We start from the raw sequence: 16,478 nt of genomic DNA on the forward strand, positions 1-16,478 counted from the left end.
CCAGCAAGAAATCTCGCCACCTTTCCCATTTCTGGTAGTTACCGCTTTTTTATTTATTTTTTTAAATCCCTGTTGCAGGAAAAAGAGTTGGCTTCATTCAGATTCCCTACACCCACCCCCCCTCCCCAGGACATAAATTGTTTCAAGCTACAATTAAACAAACTGGATCATTTATTAATCCTCGCTTGGGGTTGATCTGATGGATGAAGTCGTTTGAAGCCACGTGCTGGCTAAATTGACTCTGCGAATCTTTTCAATAATTATGGTGCTCCATAGGAAGGTTTGCATGAAGGGGTTGATTTCTTAGCCGAGGTCCGCACTGGAGCTCTGGGATGGTGGGAACGGGGAGTGTATGTGTGTGAGGGAGGGAGGGAGGGAGGGAGTGTGTAAATTCTCTTTTTTTTTTTTTATGCAAAAAGAAAGTTTCTCAAAGTTCGTTCAAAGTCTCAGACGGCCGCTGCGAGGAAAAGGAGATTTATGATGAAGACAAGAGGGTAAAAAAAAAGAACAGACCGAGCAAGTGAAAACAAACACACAAACAAACACACACCCCCCCAAAAAATAACCTCACAGATTTATGTGTTTTTGCATTTTAGTAGCTTCTACCCAGGGAGTGAAATCCGGGCAGGTTGTTATAGCTACCCTAATCCACAGGGGTCCCCCCCCCCCAGTCTATTTAAACCCCCTAAATCTTCCTCCCCCTTTTAAAAACTACATTTTATCTCTGGCTTGTGGGCCAACATGCCCCTAATGAGTATTAAAACACTATCTTCTTGCAATTAGCTCAATCCTGCCTTCCCGCTCCTGATTGACAGAGCAAGTAGAAGCATCAGAATTTTCCCTTTGGCAATAAGTGCTGATTGGGTCCTTCTAAAGAGAGCTACTTCAAACTTTTTTTTTTTTTTTTTTTTTTTTTTTTTTTTTTTTTTTTTTTGTTTTTGGTGGGGAGAAGAGTTTTTTTCTCTCTGGGATTTTTTTTTTTTCTCGAGAGGAGTTGGGGAAGGAAGAGAGAGGATTATTTACCTGGCTGGGCTGAGTTCATTTGATTTTATTTGGGTTTGTTTTTAATTTATTTATTTTACTCACACCATCATCGTAAAGCAGAAGAAAGGAAAGTGTTGGCAACTCGGGTTGAATTATATAAAAAAAAAAACACCCCAAACTTTTCATCAACTTTTGGCGATGGGCTGTATTGGATACTTTCTGTTTCTGTGTGGGTTGAGTCGGGCTATGGCAAGTTATCCAATCTGGTGGTAAGTTTGATTCTTCTTCTTTTTTTTTTTTTCATTTAAAAGGATATTCCCCCCCCCCACACACACACACACCTTCTGCTTTTCTGCAATTCCTGCTTTTTATGATGACTTGAAATTCTCCATTCGTTGCCACTGAGCTAAAGAAGTGGAATTGTTCCAACCCCGGGAAGTTTTTTTTTAGAATCCGCATTTCACCTCTTTTATTTATACATTCGCTTTGTTTATTATGACTGGGTTATACCTGATCTCTCGTCATTTCTACTGTAAAAGAGAGGGAGAGAGATCGAAAGTTATTTTTTTAAAGTGCTTTGATCCTCTCCCGCGGAGAACAAAAGGCACGGACTGAATTAAAGAGATAATGATACAAGTTGACATGAGTATTTCAAGGTGATTTTGAGCTAGTCAGGTGGAAGGAAAGGGGGGGGGGGGGGGGTTGGAGATTGAAAACATTTTTTTCCTCGCTTTAAAGAATATTTTAAAAAATCAATCAAACAAACAAGAAGTAGGTAAGACAGGATTGAACCACCTGGACTAGTTATGTAAAGAAAAGAGAGAGAATTGGTTAGAGCGAGGACTGGGACAGATTTCTCGATATAGACTTTGATATTATATAGATGATATTGTACAGTATGGGATGGGTAAGATTCTGTTCCCGTAGCTTCTGGAAACTTGGAAATTATGGGCCAGATTCGGAACACAAATCTTAAGGGGTCCAGTGGAAGTCAGAGCAGAATCGGGTCCTGTGGGTTATAAACTCTCTAGGGCAGCGAGGCGGAAAGAACAACAAGTCTGGGGAATGCCACCTTGGCTACATAACGCCGTCCAAAAGAAATAGGTGGGTCATTGGTAGGCGAAAAGGGAAATCTTCCTTCGACAGTCAGGCTGTGCAAAGGGAAAGGGGGAGATAGACCAGAATCGCTTTCAGTTTTCTGCTCCTCGCAGCCACGGGCAAGAGCAGACAGAAAACAGGGGGCGAGGACACCCAGATAGACGCTTTGCTCCTTGAAAGCCAAATAACACCATTATTAAAAAGCAACGCTCCCCCCGGTACCATTATGCAAGGTGGAAATAACCACGAAGCTTTCCTTTGAATCTGGGGCGAGTTTATATCGACCGTCTCCCCTTTTCATGTTAAAACATAGGATTGATAACATGGAGGGTGGACGAAGCCGAAGAGGCGGATTCAATCTTAGATTCCTAATAAAGCTGTTGGGGACAGACCTGTCCCTCTCTCATTCTTGTTTCGCCTTTTTCTCTCCGTTGCTTTTGAACTCACAATTGCTGTAGAAAGGGGGGCGAAATAGACCAGATGCACGAAAGATATACCAGTCTCCAAGATATATATTGGAATTTAAGGGGGTGGTGTGTCTCATCTAACCGCCTTAATGCCCCCCAAACTTCACTGCTTCTCAGAGCCCTGCCGCGGCGCAGAAAACACCCCGCAGCCAAGGAGAGCAGGTGTGAGAAAGGGAGGACAGATTTTCCCCTCCAAAAGCAAGATGCCTGGGATAGGGTTTTTCCTTTTGTAACTTGTACATTTCGTTCCAGTTCTGTATTCCCAGCTCCCTCCCCAATGCTCAGATCGATTCAGGGCATTGATTCCCTGAGCCATGATGAAACACACATCCGTGCTGTGGTGAGAGGCCGGGTGAATGTTACATCCTATCCCTTTAAGAGCTCATCTTAGCGCTCCCACCGCAAAAGCAAATGGAAGTAAGGGGTGCAGAGGAAGGCATGTAGCTGCAGATCGGCTGTAATTACTAAGTTTAGGTAATTGGAATGAGGGAAACCCTCGCCGAGGAAGGTCCTGTTTTGAAAACGGTTTCTGGGCAAGGCGCAGGAAACAAACACAAACGAGCCTTTAGCCAGGCAGGGGTCTGCAGCGCTAGGAGTAGCCTTCGTTACTCAGTGCTTAGGGACTCTCGGGAGGTGCTGCAAATGTTAACTGGTTTCACTGGACCCATAAGTGTCCCGGTAAAGTTCCCCAGCAGGAATGTGGTGCAATCTCTGGGCTGTGTCCATGTTTGCCCGTGTGTGTGGGGAAGGCAGGTCGTTTAGAGGGGGGTTTGCTTGAATTAAAATCGCACACTCTGTGGATGCGCGCGCGCAGAGAGAATTTTCAGTGGCATGCTCCACTTTAGACCAACGCTTTTATAATGACGTCCGACCTCATCAGTTTCAGCAAATGTATATATGATATGCGTGCATGCTGCAAGGGTATATTTCTGCCCAGCCACATGAACCCGCTGCTGTAAAAATTGCACGCAGCCACCGAGTGCCAGCTGCGCCTGGTTTGATATTCGCCCGAGGTTTACGAGAGGAAAGCTGGGGCGCGGGGAAAGGCGAGAAATGATCCTGGTAGCGTACCTGGCTCTGTTCTCGCTCTGTGCATGTATGTGGAGAGGAAGGGGTGTTGAAGGCAGAACCCCCAACTATGTCAGGTATGTCTGAAGCAGGGAATTCGCTTGAATGGCAGAAGGGTAATAAAATGCAAATGTGTTCCTGATAAGACAAGCACACTGAACACCTGGACTGGAAGCATTAAAAAGCGATCTTTTATTCACAGCCTCCATAGAACTTATCATTAGAAACTCTCTGCCACATTCCTGATTGGGGAAGGAAATGCATTCCACCGAAACCAACATAAATATCCCCTTGTCACCTAGCCCAGCAAAAAGAGGAGGGGTGGGGGGGGGGGAATTTACCCCCCCCCCCCCACCATGAAAGTCCAGGAAGATCAAATCAGTTGCAGCCAAGTTTAGACTGAGAATCGTTACCCGACCCCTGTTGAGTTTATTTTCATGCGATGCAACACGCTGGAGAAGGAGATGGGACACCCCCCACCACCACCACCCTTTGCGAAAATACAGGGGAAGGAGGAGACTAGGAGAATAGCCCTGGGTTCCTCTTCTCTCTGCTGTATCGCCCGGGAGTTAGGGCAGAAGGAGTTGGAGCAGCTCTCGTGCAAGGTTCTTAGAGCATCAGGTGTGGGGGCTGGGGTGGGTGTGTTTTAAAACACGCAGCAGGAAACGGCGTGAGATCTGATGCAAAGCAACGTTGTAGGCATCTCCCTTTCAAACCGAGCGAGACACCCCCGGGGCATGGAATTGCAAAGAAATGTTGATTGGGGGGGGGGGGGGGAGAGGTTGTTGTTGTTATTTTAGCTACCTAAATCACCCGTTTATTCCCAGACGAGATTAGACGCCCCTCGTTGGGCTGATGTGGAAGGCGCATGCACTGGGTGCCACGGGCCCTTTCCGTGGGAAAGCAGAAGCCCAAGTCACATTAGAGAGGGAAGGGGAGAAAAAAACCGGTGTCGTGGGGGGGCGGGTCGTTCTTTGGTTTGCCTGGTGAGGATTCGGATAGAAACCACCAAATCTGCAGTGGAATTGATTTCTGTAATAAAGATTGCACGTCAGCAGGAGACTCCAAATCCGTTGTTTATTCAATCCTCTCCCACCCACCCCCAACCCCCCAAAAAAAACCCGTATTGTGATCTGGTAAATCCAAACACTCATTTTATTTTGGGAGATCCAAACTTGCTTAGTCCGAGCAGGAAGGAAACAAACAGAGGCCATCGCCTCCGTCCCTCCCACTACTTGTACATCACCCCCTAAAGCAGCCTGTAGCTACTTAGAAACTTGCAGCCGAGATGAGACATGTGTCAGACATTTTCCCCTTCTGTTCCCACCATCAAACAACCTGCATAATACTGGCCTCGGACTAACACGTAAACGGCCCTAATGCATTTACCTCTACGACATTTCCATTGCATTGGGCTTCTAGGCAATCTTCTCAACCAGAAAAGCCAGGCGGGGACTCAGGAAGGTCATACTCTTATAAGCTTTGGTTGCTTAGGGTTGCTTAGTCTCCTCTGTGGGGTAAGCTAACTGGCACCATACTCTGTGTGTGGTGTGTATTGTATGTGTGTTGGGGGTGTAGGTTTCAATATACCAAGAAAGCATATTTTATCTATCTATCCCCATACACCCCATCTATCTATCTATCTATCTATCTATCTATCTATCTATCTATCTATCTATCTATCCCCATACACCCCTTCTATCTATCTAATCTAGCTAACCCCATACGCCCCATCTATCTATCTATCTATCTATCTATCTATCTATCTATCTATCTATCTATCCCCATACACCCCTTCTATCTATCTAATCCATCTATGCCCATATACCCCCTCTATCTATCTATCTATCTATCTATCTATCTATCTATCTATCTATCTATTCTCTTAGCTGGATCACCATAATAGCTTACCCCTGTATGGAAATGAAATATTAATGCAAATTGAGGTGTGTGTAACTTCGGCTCAAGCACAGAGATGCATGTCTTGTTAGGTTGAAAAAAAAAAAATAACCAGCCAAAATATATTTCTAACAAATGCATTTAACTGACCAAGAATGATGGTAAATGTGAGTTTCTTTCTTATTTTTTCCCCCAAACATTTTTACAGTGAGGGCAGATTAGACCCTGAAATATTTTATGTATATATATTTAAATAAGATGCAACCATTTCCCCTGGGGCTAATGTTGGGATTTGAACGTGAAGGCAAGTTCCTAAAATACATCCTAGAAAGAAATGAAGTGACCTTTACTTTACGGCAATGGGTGTCTCAGATGTCTTTTATTAGTGATGTCTTGAGACCATGAGACAGAGACACAGAAATAGAGTTCATTCTGTCTATACTACCAGCTCAGCTCTTTTTAGCCCTGGACGACTAGATGCTGACAACGGTTGTTAGTGATAGGTCAGTTTCCTACTGTACGTTGATTGGTGATGTTAATCTGGATTTACACGGGTATAACTGAGATCTGAGCCTTACTGAAGGCCTGATCCAGTTCCCACTAAGATCCCTGGGAGCTTTCCCTTGTGTTTCACTGAAGCAAAACAACTTTCCCCAACGCAGCACAGAATTCTACAACTTGAGCTAAAAGAGACACTCCATTAGCTAGCAGTAGGAGGAGGCTTTTATCCTCTAGTAGTGGCCAAGCTATCAAACAAATATTTTGCCAGGATGCTGCAGAAGCTCCCTGCCCTTTTTTCAATGAGCTGTGTGGGGCGATGGAAGAGGCAGTGAGTATTTCTACTAACGTTATTAGTAAACATTATTATTATTATGTATTTGTATTACTGTAGTGCCTGAGATCCCCAGTCATGGATGAGGACCCCATTGCGCTAGGCGCTGTACAAACCCTGATCAAAAAATTGGTCTCGGTCCCAATGTGCTTATAATCTAAATATGCTTATAAGCTAAATATAAGACAAGAAGAGAAAATGTAATATGAATAGAAGCCCATTTCACAAATAGAGCATGTTTGGATTTAACTATTCCCTTGCCTGGTGGTCAGATCCATGCACAATAGCACCATGTGAGTGACTATAAATATCAGCAAAACTCACCATGAGTCTGGTTTCACTGCCCCATATGTGTGAATTGCACATAGTAAACAAACAGCATACATGATGAAAAGTAAATGAGATTTTTTACAATTCCATCAGTGATCTAAAGTGTTATTAGGACTGCATATAGAAAAGGGGATCAGGAATTATTAAAGAGGCTGGAGGGATTAATTTAGAAGGAAAACTAATAACACCAATTAATACTTAGCTCTTCTATAGTCGACTTTTATATGTAAAAGAAAACAAGGGCAATCCTGCATCAGCCATGGCTAGGGGAGATGGAAGGTGTGGGAAGGGAACTGCTGTGCAATATCAGGAGCAAATGGGCCCTTTCAGTTGGAATGGTCTTTATTTTAAATTAAGACAGCAAAACAAAACAAGAAAGAACAAAGGTAAAGTCCCTCTCACCCCACCTGAGAGAGCAGAGTGTTTGTCTCCAACAATCTGCACTGAACTGAGCACTAAATAAACTGAGTACTTTTCTGGAGAAAGCAGAGTAGTTGGTGAGGTAAAGGTACAGTACACAGAAAACAAAGGCATAATGATTATGTAGTTAACTATGACACAGGGAGGTCTATACATGTGAGCAGCTGGTTGCTCCACTTCACAGCCTGTCTGCTGCTGCTGTCAGCCTTGGGTGCGATTCTGTATTTACTTCTGCAATGGAACCGGAGTAACTGGTTTGGGCCCCCATTCTGCAACGATCTCTGTGTGAGTCGATCCCTGTGCCAGTGTAGTCCCATTGAATATTGCAGGATTGGTGCACCTGCTTTGGAGGGGCCTGGATCAGGTGTAAGGACGCCATCATCATCCCCACGCTGCCCCCAATTGCTCCAGTGCGTAAACCGAGAGTGCATAACAGGCAGCGAGGGAAAGTCCAAGTTGTGCAGAGATTTGTGTGGGATGCGGACTGCCTGTTCCACGCCTGTGGTGGCTCTTTGCCTAAGGTGCTGCTCAGGGCCCCTCTGTGTAATACAATAAGTGGAACGGGAGAAAAAGCACCAAGGAGGGACATGTTTGATGTGACATCAGGAGTGCTAACAGGGCCCAGGCCACAACCAGACAGGACCTCAGCAGAGAACACTGGCCTGTGTGCTGCTCAGGAAAAATCTCTCTCCTTTGGCTTTTCCTTGCCATATCAGCTACTGCTGCTGAAACACTCCGCGTCCTGGGTGGACACAGGGATGGTCAGCCCTTTAATCAATGGGGAAATGGCAGGAGGACCTACAAAGGTTTGAAGGCAGGGGGAGCCCTAATTGTGCAGAGTGACAGGAAAGGGGTACAAAACTAAGGATAACGGGAGGAGATTCCGAAAGGGAAAACATCAGTTGGATATCAGGAAAGAGTCCCCTGCAGGGAGCCGTGTTAGACTGCAGAACAGTTATCAAGAAAAGTAGTCAAAGCCCCATCGATTGAGTCATTTATTTAAAACTAGATTGGACCAAGCCCTTGAAACTATGCAGTAGGAAACCACCCTGCCACAGCCCCTCGGGACTGGAACAGATGAGTTAATAGGTCATTTGGTGTCTGTTTCTAGGATCCAGGTAAGGAAATTAAGCGCAGGGAGCTGGGTTGTGATCTCAGTCCTGTCAGCGGAAATCAGAGCAATTCAATGGCGTTACTCCAAATTTGCAATGGTTAACTGATGGCAGAATATAGCTCCAGGATTTCTACTCTGACAGCATCACTTTGAGAACAGCGATGACAGGACCAGGTGTTCGCTTCAGTTCTGGGGGCCTCATTCAACTCTTGCTCTGATGTGACTCCACTGAGATCACTGGAGCCACTCCAGATGTACACGGGAGTGGGCGAGAGCAGAATCACACCCTCTATCTAGAAAGAAGCATGGATTTTTTTTTTAATGCAAACCCAATAGATCCAAGTTTAGACTTGGCACACTGAACTCTTTGAAGACCTGGGTTGAGATTTGGCAGTAACTGAGCATATTAAGTGAGAGATGATCATTCTTTGGTGAGTGAGGAGGGAGACCTACAGGCAGGTCACCCAAGGGGCAGCATCAGCAGTGTCTGTTGGCATAAGAGTGCTCTGAAATACGTATTGTGTTCACCGGTTCCTGCCCTGCTCAATTATCCATTGCTGCAGCTGAGGTTTTTCATAGGGGATGTTCTCTCTCTTCACTTCCTGTACTATTGGCTAGTGTGGCTGGGGGCTGCTGAACAGCAGCTGTGTGCCACCCCAGAGATGGATGCACTTCAGTAATGGGTGAAATGATTCCTGTACGTTAAAAATCTCACAAGTTATGATTATTGGATCATAACAATGGCCAGCACGCCCAGCTGAGATCAGGACGCCATTTTGCCAGATGTTGTACAACTACATAGTCAGTGGCCGTCCCTGCCTCGGGAGAGCTTGAACTCTAAACAGACAAAGGGCAACAGAAATCACAACTATTGCGCTCATTTTACACAGGGGAAACTGAGGCACGGAGCGATTACGTGAGATGATTAAAGTCACACTGGAAGCTTGTGACGGGGACAGGAACTGAATCAAGATTTTCTATAATCTGAGTTAGTGTCTTATCTACAGAACCATCCTTGTTTCAAACATGAAGAGCTTCAGGACTGTTCCAGCTGCCAAGTGCATTTTCAAAAGAAGCTATTATGTACTCATTTAGGATTTGGTTTGTTCATCGTAGATCGTGTGCATACTCATGTTTGTTCTTTTCAGTTTCAAGATAACTTTTTAGGTGCGTAGATGAATTGGCAAAAATCAAACAAAAGCCTTGTGGAAGCTGAAACAGTATGTCAAGGCAAGGAGAAGTGTTTTCTTTCTGTCCCGTCCCCCCCCCAAAAAAGTGAACGATTTCTTTTTTTGAGACCATCTGCCTTAAAAAGCCTCACCCACAAAGCACTTCCATTGGTGGTCATTTATACCTATATGAAGTGTCTCTTCTGAGTGGCTCAAAGAATGTTGTTAACATTCATGAATCCCTCTGCGAAGGAGGTTAAATAGCATTATCCCCATTTTACAGATGAGGAAGCGGAGACAAAGATGTTAGAGCCCTTGCCTAGGATCAAGCGACAAGTCCATGGCAGAGCTAGAAACCAATTCCTCCCGTCTGCCTTCTAAAGAGTTACATCTGCAGATCCAGTCCTGAACGTTTTGATTCCTGAGAATCAGTGTTGTCTAGTGGGTGGAACACTAGACCAGCATGTAGTAGATGCTGCTGAGTGACCCTGAGCAAGTCATGTCCCCGCTCTGTGCCTCAGTTTCCCCATCTGTAAAAGGGGGTGCCTCCTTGGTTTTAGAAACAGTGTTGCACTCTTCTGCCTGTCTAGCAACCCTGCCCCTTTTGGCTGTATCCCCGTACTGCATCAGTTTATCCTTATGTGCTTCTGAGACTTAGCCTACAGGCCAAAATGTTTCTCCAGTCCAACATAATATGCTCCAATCAATGGTAAACAAGAAGGGCCTCTGCAGGGCTATATCAAAATTGCCAATTCCACTCTCAGATCTGCCTCAGGACTAAGGTGATCGTATTTCCCAGAGGGAAGATGGGACACTGCATGAGGCTAGCTTGAACCCTCCCCCCACCCCCCAGAGCACAGAGCAGGGCTGGCCCGAGCCGCTCACCCGAGCCCTGGCTCCTCTCCCTGCATGGGGCTGATGTCGCTGCTTGCACGAGCCTTCTCTGCCCTCCGTGTTAGACTGGGGCAGGTGCTGCTGGTCACCCAAACCCTGCCTGCCCCCCACTGGAGCCTCTCCCCTGCATGAGGTTGGGGCTGGTGTTACTGCTTGTCCTAGTCCTGCCTGCCCCCCATCCTGAGCCCTGCCTCCCCTCTGCACAGGGCTGGTATTATCACCATTTGCCCTCTTCCACCCCCCTCCCCCGGAAGTTCCTCCACACCCCTCTTTTTTGACAAAAGTGGTCATTTGTCCTGTTTGCTCTTGCTGATCAAATTGGCAAGCGCAAACGGGACAAAGGCCACTTTTGCCAAAAAAAAAAAAAAAAAAAGTGAGGACGGCCAGGACTTAAAAAAGGGACTGTCCTGGCCAAAACGGGACATACGGTCACCCTACTCAGGACGTCTCTCACAAGAGCCTGCCTTGCTCAAGGTGACACTTTCCTTGTAGGGCTGTCCTGCCTTCTCTCAGTTCTCTACAGTTTCTCCCCTCCTTGACTCCTTATAAGGCTCAGATGTCTAATGATCCTTACCTAGCTTCACCCCTCTGGCCGGAAAGCAATCTGTCCATCAGCCTCCAGGTGTGAAGTATGACTCTAACTGGGGTTCTTTCCCTTCTACACATACAATCTGATGGGGGCTAATTAAGCTACAACTAATCAGGAAAGAGATCTTGGAGTCATCGTGGATAGTTCTCTGAAGACGTCCACGCAGTGTGCAGCGGCAGTCAAAAAAGCAAACAGGATGTTAGGAATCATTCAAAAAGGGATAGAGAATAAGACAGAGAATATCTTATTGCCCTTATATAAATCCATGGTATGCCCACGTCTTGAATACTGAGTACAGATGTGGTCTCCTCATCTCAAAAAAGATATACTGGTATTAGAAAAAGTTCAGAGAAGGGCGACTAAAATGATTAGGGGTTTGGAAAGGGGCCCATATAAGGAGAGATTAAAGAGACTAGGACTTTTCGGTTTGGAAAAGAGGAGACTAAGGGGGGATATGATAGAGGTATATAAAAGCATGAGTGGTGTGGAGAAAGTGAACAAGGAGAAGTTATTTACTTGTTCCCATAATATAAGAACTAGGGGCCACCAAATGAAATTAATGGGCAGCAGATTTAAAACAAATAAAAGGAAGTTCTTCTTCACACAGCACACAGTCAACCTATGGAACTCCTTGCTTGAGGAGGTTGTGAAGGCTAGGACTATAACAGGGATTAAAAGAGAACTAGATAAATTCATGGAGGTTAAGTCCATTAATGGCTATTAGCCAGGCTGGGTAAGGAATGGTGTCCCTAGCCTCTGTTTGTCAGAGAGTGGAGATGGATGGCAGGAGAGAGATCACTTGATCATTACCTGTTAGGTTCACTCCCTCTGGGACACCTGGTATTGGTCACTGTCGGTAGACAGGATACTGGGCTGGATAGACCTTTGGTCTGACCCAGTATGGCCGTTCTTATGTTCTTCTTATGTTCTCTAGCAGGCGATGGGAGAAACTCCATCACATAGGGATTATGATACTGACCTCCTCGGTCAAGTGCTCTGAGATCTACCGATAAAAGCTGCCATATAAGAGGAACTACATATAAATACTTCGCCTCTCTGTGCTTTCATTTTCCACCCTTTGCCTGGTTCGATTGTAAGCTTTTTAGGGCAGAGTGTTTGTACAGCACCCAGCACAATTCTTGATCTTACTTGGCACTAGCGTAATACAAATAATTATTATTATTACATGTAGGTTTGTGCTGTTTTACAGAATTATTCTTTTTTTCCCCCTATAAAAAGTTCCTGTAAGAAAATGAAACGCTCGAGTTTTGCTCATATGGAGGGGGGGGGGAAACGGGGGAAAGTGACTTTTGCCAATCCGCTGCTGTTCTTCTCCCTGTTTTTCCTTTGTGGCTGACGCTGCTGCTTTCGTGTTCCTAGAATGTGTGATTCAAATAGCCGGACTGACTTTCAAAGGACTTTATGGGTGTAATGACAGCGCTTAACAAACATTACACACGTGTGTCACAGAGGGAAATCCTCCGGGCTCTGAGTCACAGTGTGCTGCGTTTGGACAGCTGAGAGTTATACAGCACTGTGATGTGGCTACCGGCATGTGTGATATAAACATGCAGTTCTCCGCTGTGTTTCCAGTAGGCAGAGGGCCTGAGCCTATTGTCACTGAAGCCAATAATAACCCCCCCACACACTCCTTTGGAACAGGATCGGGCCCACAGTCAGTGTCTCCCAGTGCAAAATTAGAACTATTCCTCCAGCCCAAGCAATGAAGGTTCTGAACACAGGGGTTCTGCTGCAAAGGGCCAGGATAAAGCAAGACTTAGCTGTGAGTCTGCCCCCTACTGACTGCCATCCTGGGGGCTCCCTGTGCCCTAACTTGGAGGATCTTCTTTGTGTGCCTGATCCAAAGACTTCCATTATGCCATTGATTTCAACAGGTGTTATGTGCCTAAATACCTTTGAGGAGCTGGGCCTTAGCGCTTACACTGCTGGAAGAAGCTCAGATACCACAGTGATGGGCAGCGCAGTGTAAGAACCTGAAGAGGACAGAATAGGGGCAGGTGATGAGGGATAGAGGTGGGGCTGGTGGATCCATAACTACATAAACCTGCATAAACCATCTACACATACATACCTGGGGTGTAGGGTGGGGCTACCACAGCCCTGAGGATGCTCTCACAGCTGTGGAGTGGTTCCCTTGCCATTCCCTAGCCTAGGGGAAGGGGGAGGAATCCCTGACCTTTTTCTCCAGACCTACGCAGGTCACCCCCGAGCATGGGCTAGGCCTCCCTTCAGCATTCCAGTGATCGGCATGGGGTTCCATACAGTTCCATGCTGTATCGGCGTGGAGTTCCGTACAGTTCCATGCTGTATCGGCGTGGGCTTCCGTACAGTTCCATGTTGAATCGGCGTGGAGTTCCGTACAGTTCCATGCTGTATTGGTGTGGGCTTCCGTACAGTTCCATGCTGTATCAGCGTGGAGTTCCATACAGTTCCACACTGGATCGACGTGGGGTTCCTTACAGTTCCATGCTGGATCGGCATGGGGTTCCAACATGGAGCAAAGGCCTTACGGGCCGAATGCATCCGGTGCGAGTGCTCCTGTTCTTAACATGCTTCAGAGTGCACATGCTTCAGAGCCAGGTTCTTGTGCCATGCGCCTCTCTGCAGTATCTAGGGCATGTCTACCCTGCACACGGCACCCCGATTTGTCAACTTTGTGTCTTCTAGCCCTTGCTTGAGCGTCCACACTACATTGTCAACTGGTGTTTCAACTTGCTGGACCCGGTTCTCACAGTCATGCTGATGTGTCCACACCACACTACATAGAGTTTGTGCTCAGGTCTGCAGCTTGACCTGCGTCCACATTACAAAATGACAGGGCTTTGACCCATGTCACAGCAGGACTCAGGCTCTGACCTCCTGCCCCCTTAGTAGTGTCCTAGGACCCGGATCCTAAGTGCTTGCTGTCCCGAGTCAGACTGATTTGTGTGTGGACGGAAAGAGGGTTGGGCTCAAACCAGAGTCAGAGCCCAGGTTTAGTATGCAGTGTAGACATACCGATAGTGCCTTCTAGTAGTGCCTTAAACAACGTGACTAAAATATAAGCCTTTGTTCAAAGAGGAATTAATTCAGCCACGTCCTATGGACTGTGCAACGCAGGATGCCAGACTAGATGATCACAGAAGTTCCTCCTGGCTTTATAATCTACGAACTATAGCGGTGTAGCTAAAGAGGTACAACTTTTGTGTGTAGACAAGCCCTTATAAATATGCATCACAGCAACCCTGTGAGCTAGATACATCTTTCTAGAGCGGGTAGACATTTTTCACATGATAATTCTTTACATAGAAGAAAATGGTCTTTTGTCAAAACCAAAGCTTTTTGCCCCCAAATTGTTGACATTATCTATATTTCCCACGGGGATGGGGGGGAGGAGAAGTTTAGCATGATTTTTGTTATTTACTGAAAACTGTGTTTTCTTACTGGAAAGCCAGGATTCCTGTCAACACATTTTTTTGGAAATGATTGCAGTGCAAATTGTAATGGGAAAAAAAAACCTGTGGAAAATGTCACCTGTTTCAAACCCTGGGATACAGAAAAAAACTTTGGAATTTCAAAAATGTTTATGAAATTGTTTTCCTGTGTCTCAATGAGCTCTAAAGGTTACAAACATAGATTAATCAATACACAGAGTTTAAGGCCCAGTCTGACCTCCTGCGTATGACAGGCCATTACATTTCACCCAGCTACCCCGTATTGCGTCTAATAAACATCTCCCAGAAAGGCATCCAGTCTTGATTTGGAGACTCAAGAGATGGAAAATCCACCACTGCCCTTGGTAGTTTGTTCCAATGGTTAATGACCCTCTCTGTTAGCAAATTTGCTCCTTAATTCTACTTTGAATTTGTCTGGCTTCAACATCCACCCATCAGTTCTAGTCCTTTCTCCACATAAGCTACTTGTATGTATAGCATTGTAATCCCCTTTCCACAGATGAGGAAACTGAGGCACAGAAAGGTGATGGACGTGGGATGTATCACTTCATTCCCTCTGAAGCACCTGGCATTGGCCACTGTCAGAAGACAGGATACTGGGCTAGATGGACCTTTGTTCTGAACCAGTATGGCCGTTCTTATCTTCCTATGTGATCTGCAATCTGGAAATTCTCCAAGAATTGTCAGTGGGTCACGTCTATCCTGTGCTAAAGTGGGGGCCTGGAGTGGTCCTGCTATGGAAAAGGGGTTTGAACCCCTATTGTAAAGGAAGACATAGGTTCCATATCTCATGAAGCGTTGCCCACTGCTTAAAGCACAAGGTCAGGCTTTCTTTCAGTTATGCTGCTTAGCTTCTCTTTGGAGAGGTCAGTTTCATTTTCAGCACAGGTGTGCCTGCCGTATGCAGTTGTGGGCTGCAGCCAGCTAGCCTTTGAATGGCTCCTTTAAGGTGTCTAAAGTCAGGGCCCCGTGATCTCTCATCACTTTGGAAAATTTTTGCCACTCTCCTGACCTGTTTAACTGGTGTAAACATTTGTATCCAGCTCCGATTCCGGCAACTTAGAGGGACCTTGCTTATTTCTTTGCATGTTAATCCATCTGTCAGACTGGCCTATTGAGAGGTTTTAGTTTAGTTGTGTTTTGTTTTGGGGAGTTCACATTCTGCTGATATCACAGCAAAGCAAACACTTGGAGTCTTTCTTGACTTGTCAAAGACCTCAAGCAGTTTTTGATCAGCAGACGTTTACAAAAGCTGCATGCTGCAGAAGCTATAGGAACGGGCATGGTTAAGAGATTTTGCTGGATAACACCGGTGTGTGGGTGAATCTTGTGCCATCTGTTCTTCACAACAGCATTGCCAACCCCAAGCATTCAAAGTTCATGAGTCAGGCCCCCTAAAATCATGAGATTGGCTTAAGGTCATGAGATTTTTTTTTAAGAGTTGTGTTAAAGTTGTGTTCCTTTTATTTGCCTTCCGGGTTCTGAACCTTTAGGGTTGACATTGTCAAGCTTTTCTCTGCAACCGTCAGAGCTAGAAACTCGCTTTTTTTAAAACACTGAAAGCTGAGAATTTCACCCATTCACAGGATTCCAGACACTGGAGCTTTAAGAAAAACACCAAACACCTCGACTCCTGATAAAATAGTGAGAGTTGGCAACACTGATAAAGTTAAAACTTTTGATCAGCGGTGAAGGTAGAGTTTGTATCGTTTCAGCCGGAGCCGTTGTCAGTTCCTAAACAGCAAAATCCGACCAATTCCTTCTGTTGTCTGTTAGCGTTTCTCTGAGTGCTCCACACCAGAGACAGCCTTGGCATTCGCAGGGAGGCCTGCATAACGTTTTTTTCCCCATTCCTCACAATTGTAAAGGATTCTTGTCCAGCATGATCACATCACTATGCCCAGGGCTGGCCTGAGTGTTTTGGGGATGATTCTTTGTCATATACCTCAAACTTTACTGTCTGCATAACCTTGTCCTCCCTAGTATTAGAGGGGTAGCCGTGTTAGTCTGGATCTGTAAAAAGCAACAGAGAGTCCTGGGGCACCTTTGAGACTAACAGATGTATTGGAGCATAAGCTTTCGTGGGTGAATGCCCACTTCGTCGGATGCATGTTGTCCTCCCTAATTATCTGCTATTGCCTCTTAGCCCCACTCTCCTC

At 45.7% G+C, this 16,478-nt stretch overlaps 1 protein-coding gene across 1 annotated transcript in view; it reads left to right on the forward strand.

The window, feature by feature from the left end:
- Window positions 1–1,182: 1,182 nt before the first annotated feature.
- Window positions 1,183–16,478, forward strand: part of WNT3A (Wnt family member 3A) — a 122,228-nt gene continuing 106,932 nt past the window's right edge. The window contains exon 1 of the mRNA XM_034759344.1: window positions 1,183–1,253. Coding sequence (XP_034615235.1) covers window positions 1,183–1,253 — 71 coding nt within the window. The remainder of the gene's footprint in view (window positions 1,254–16,478) is intronic.

This window comes from Trachemys scripta, chromosome 2 (assembly GCF_013100865.1).
Source record: "Trachemys scripta elegans isolate TJP31775 chromosome 2, CAS_Tse_1.0, whole genome shotgun sequence".
Taxonomy (NCBI): domain Eukaryota; kingdom Metazoa; phylum Chordata; order Testudines; family Emydidae; genus Trachemys; species Trachemys scripta.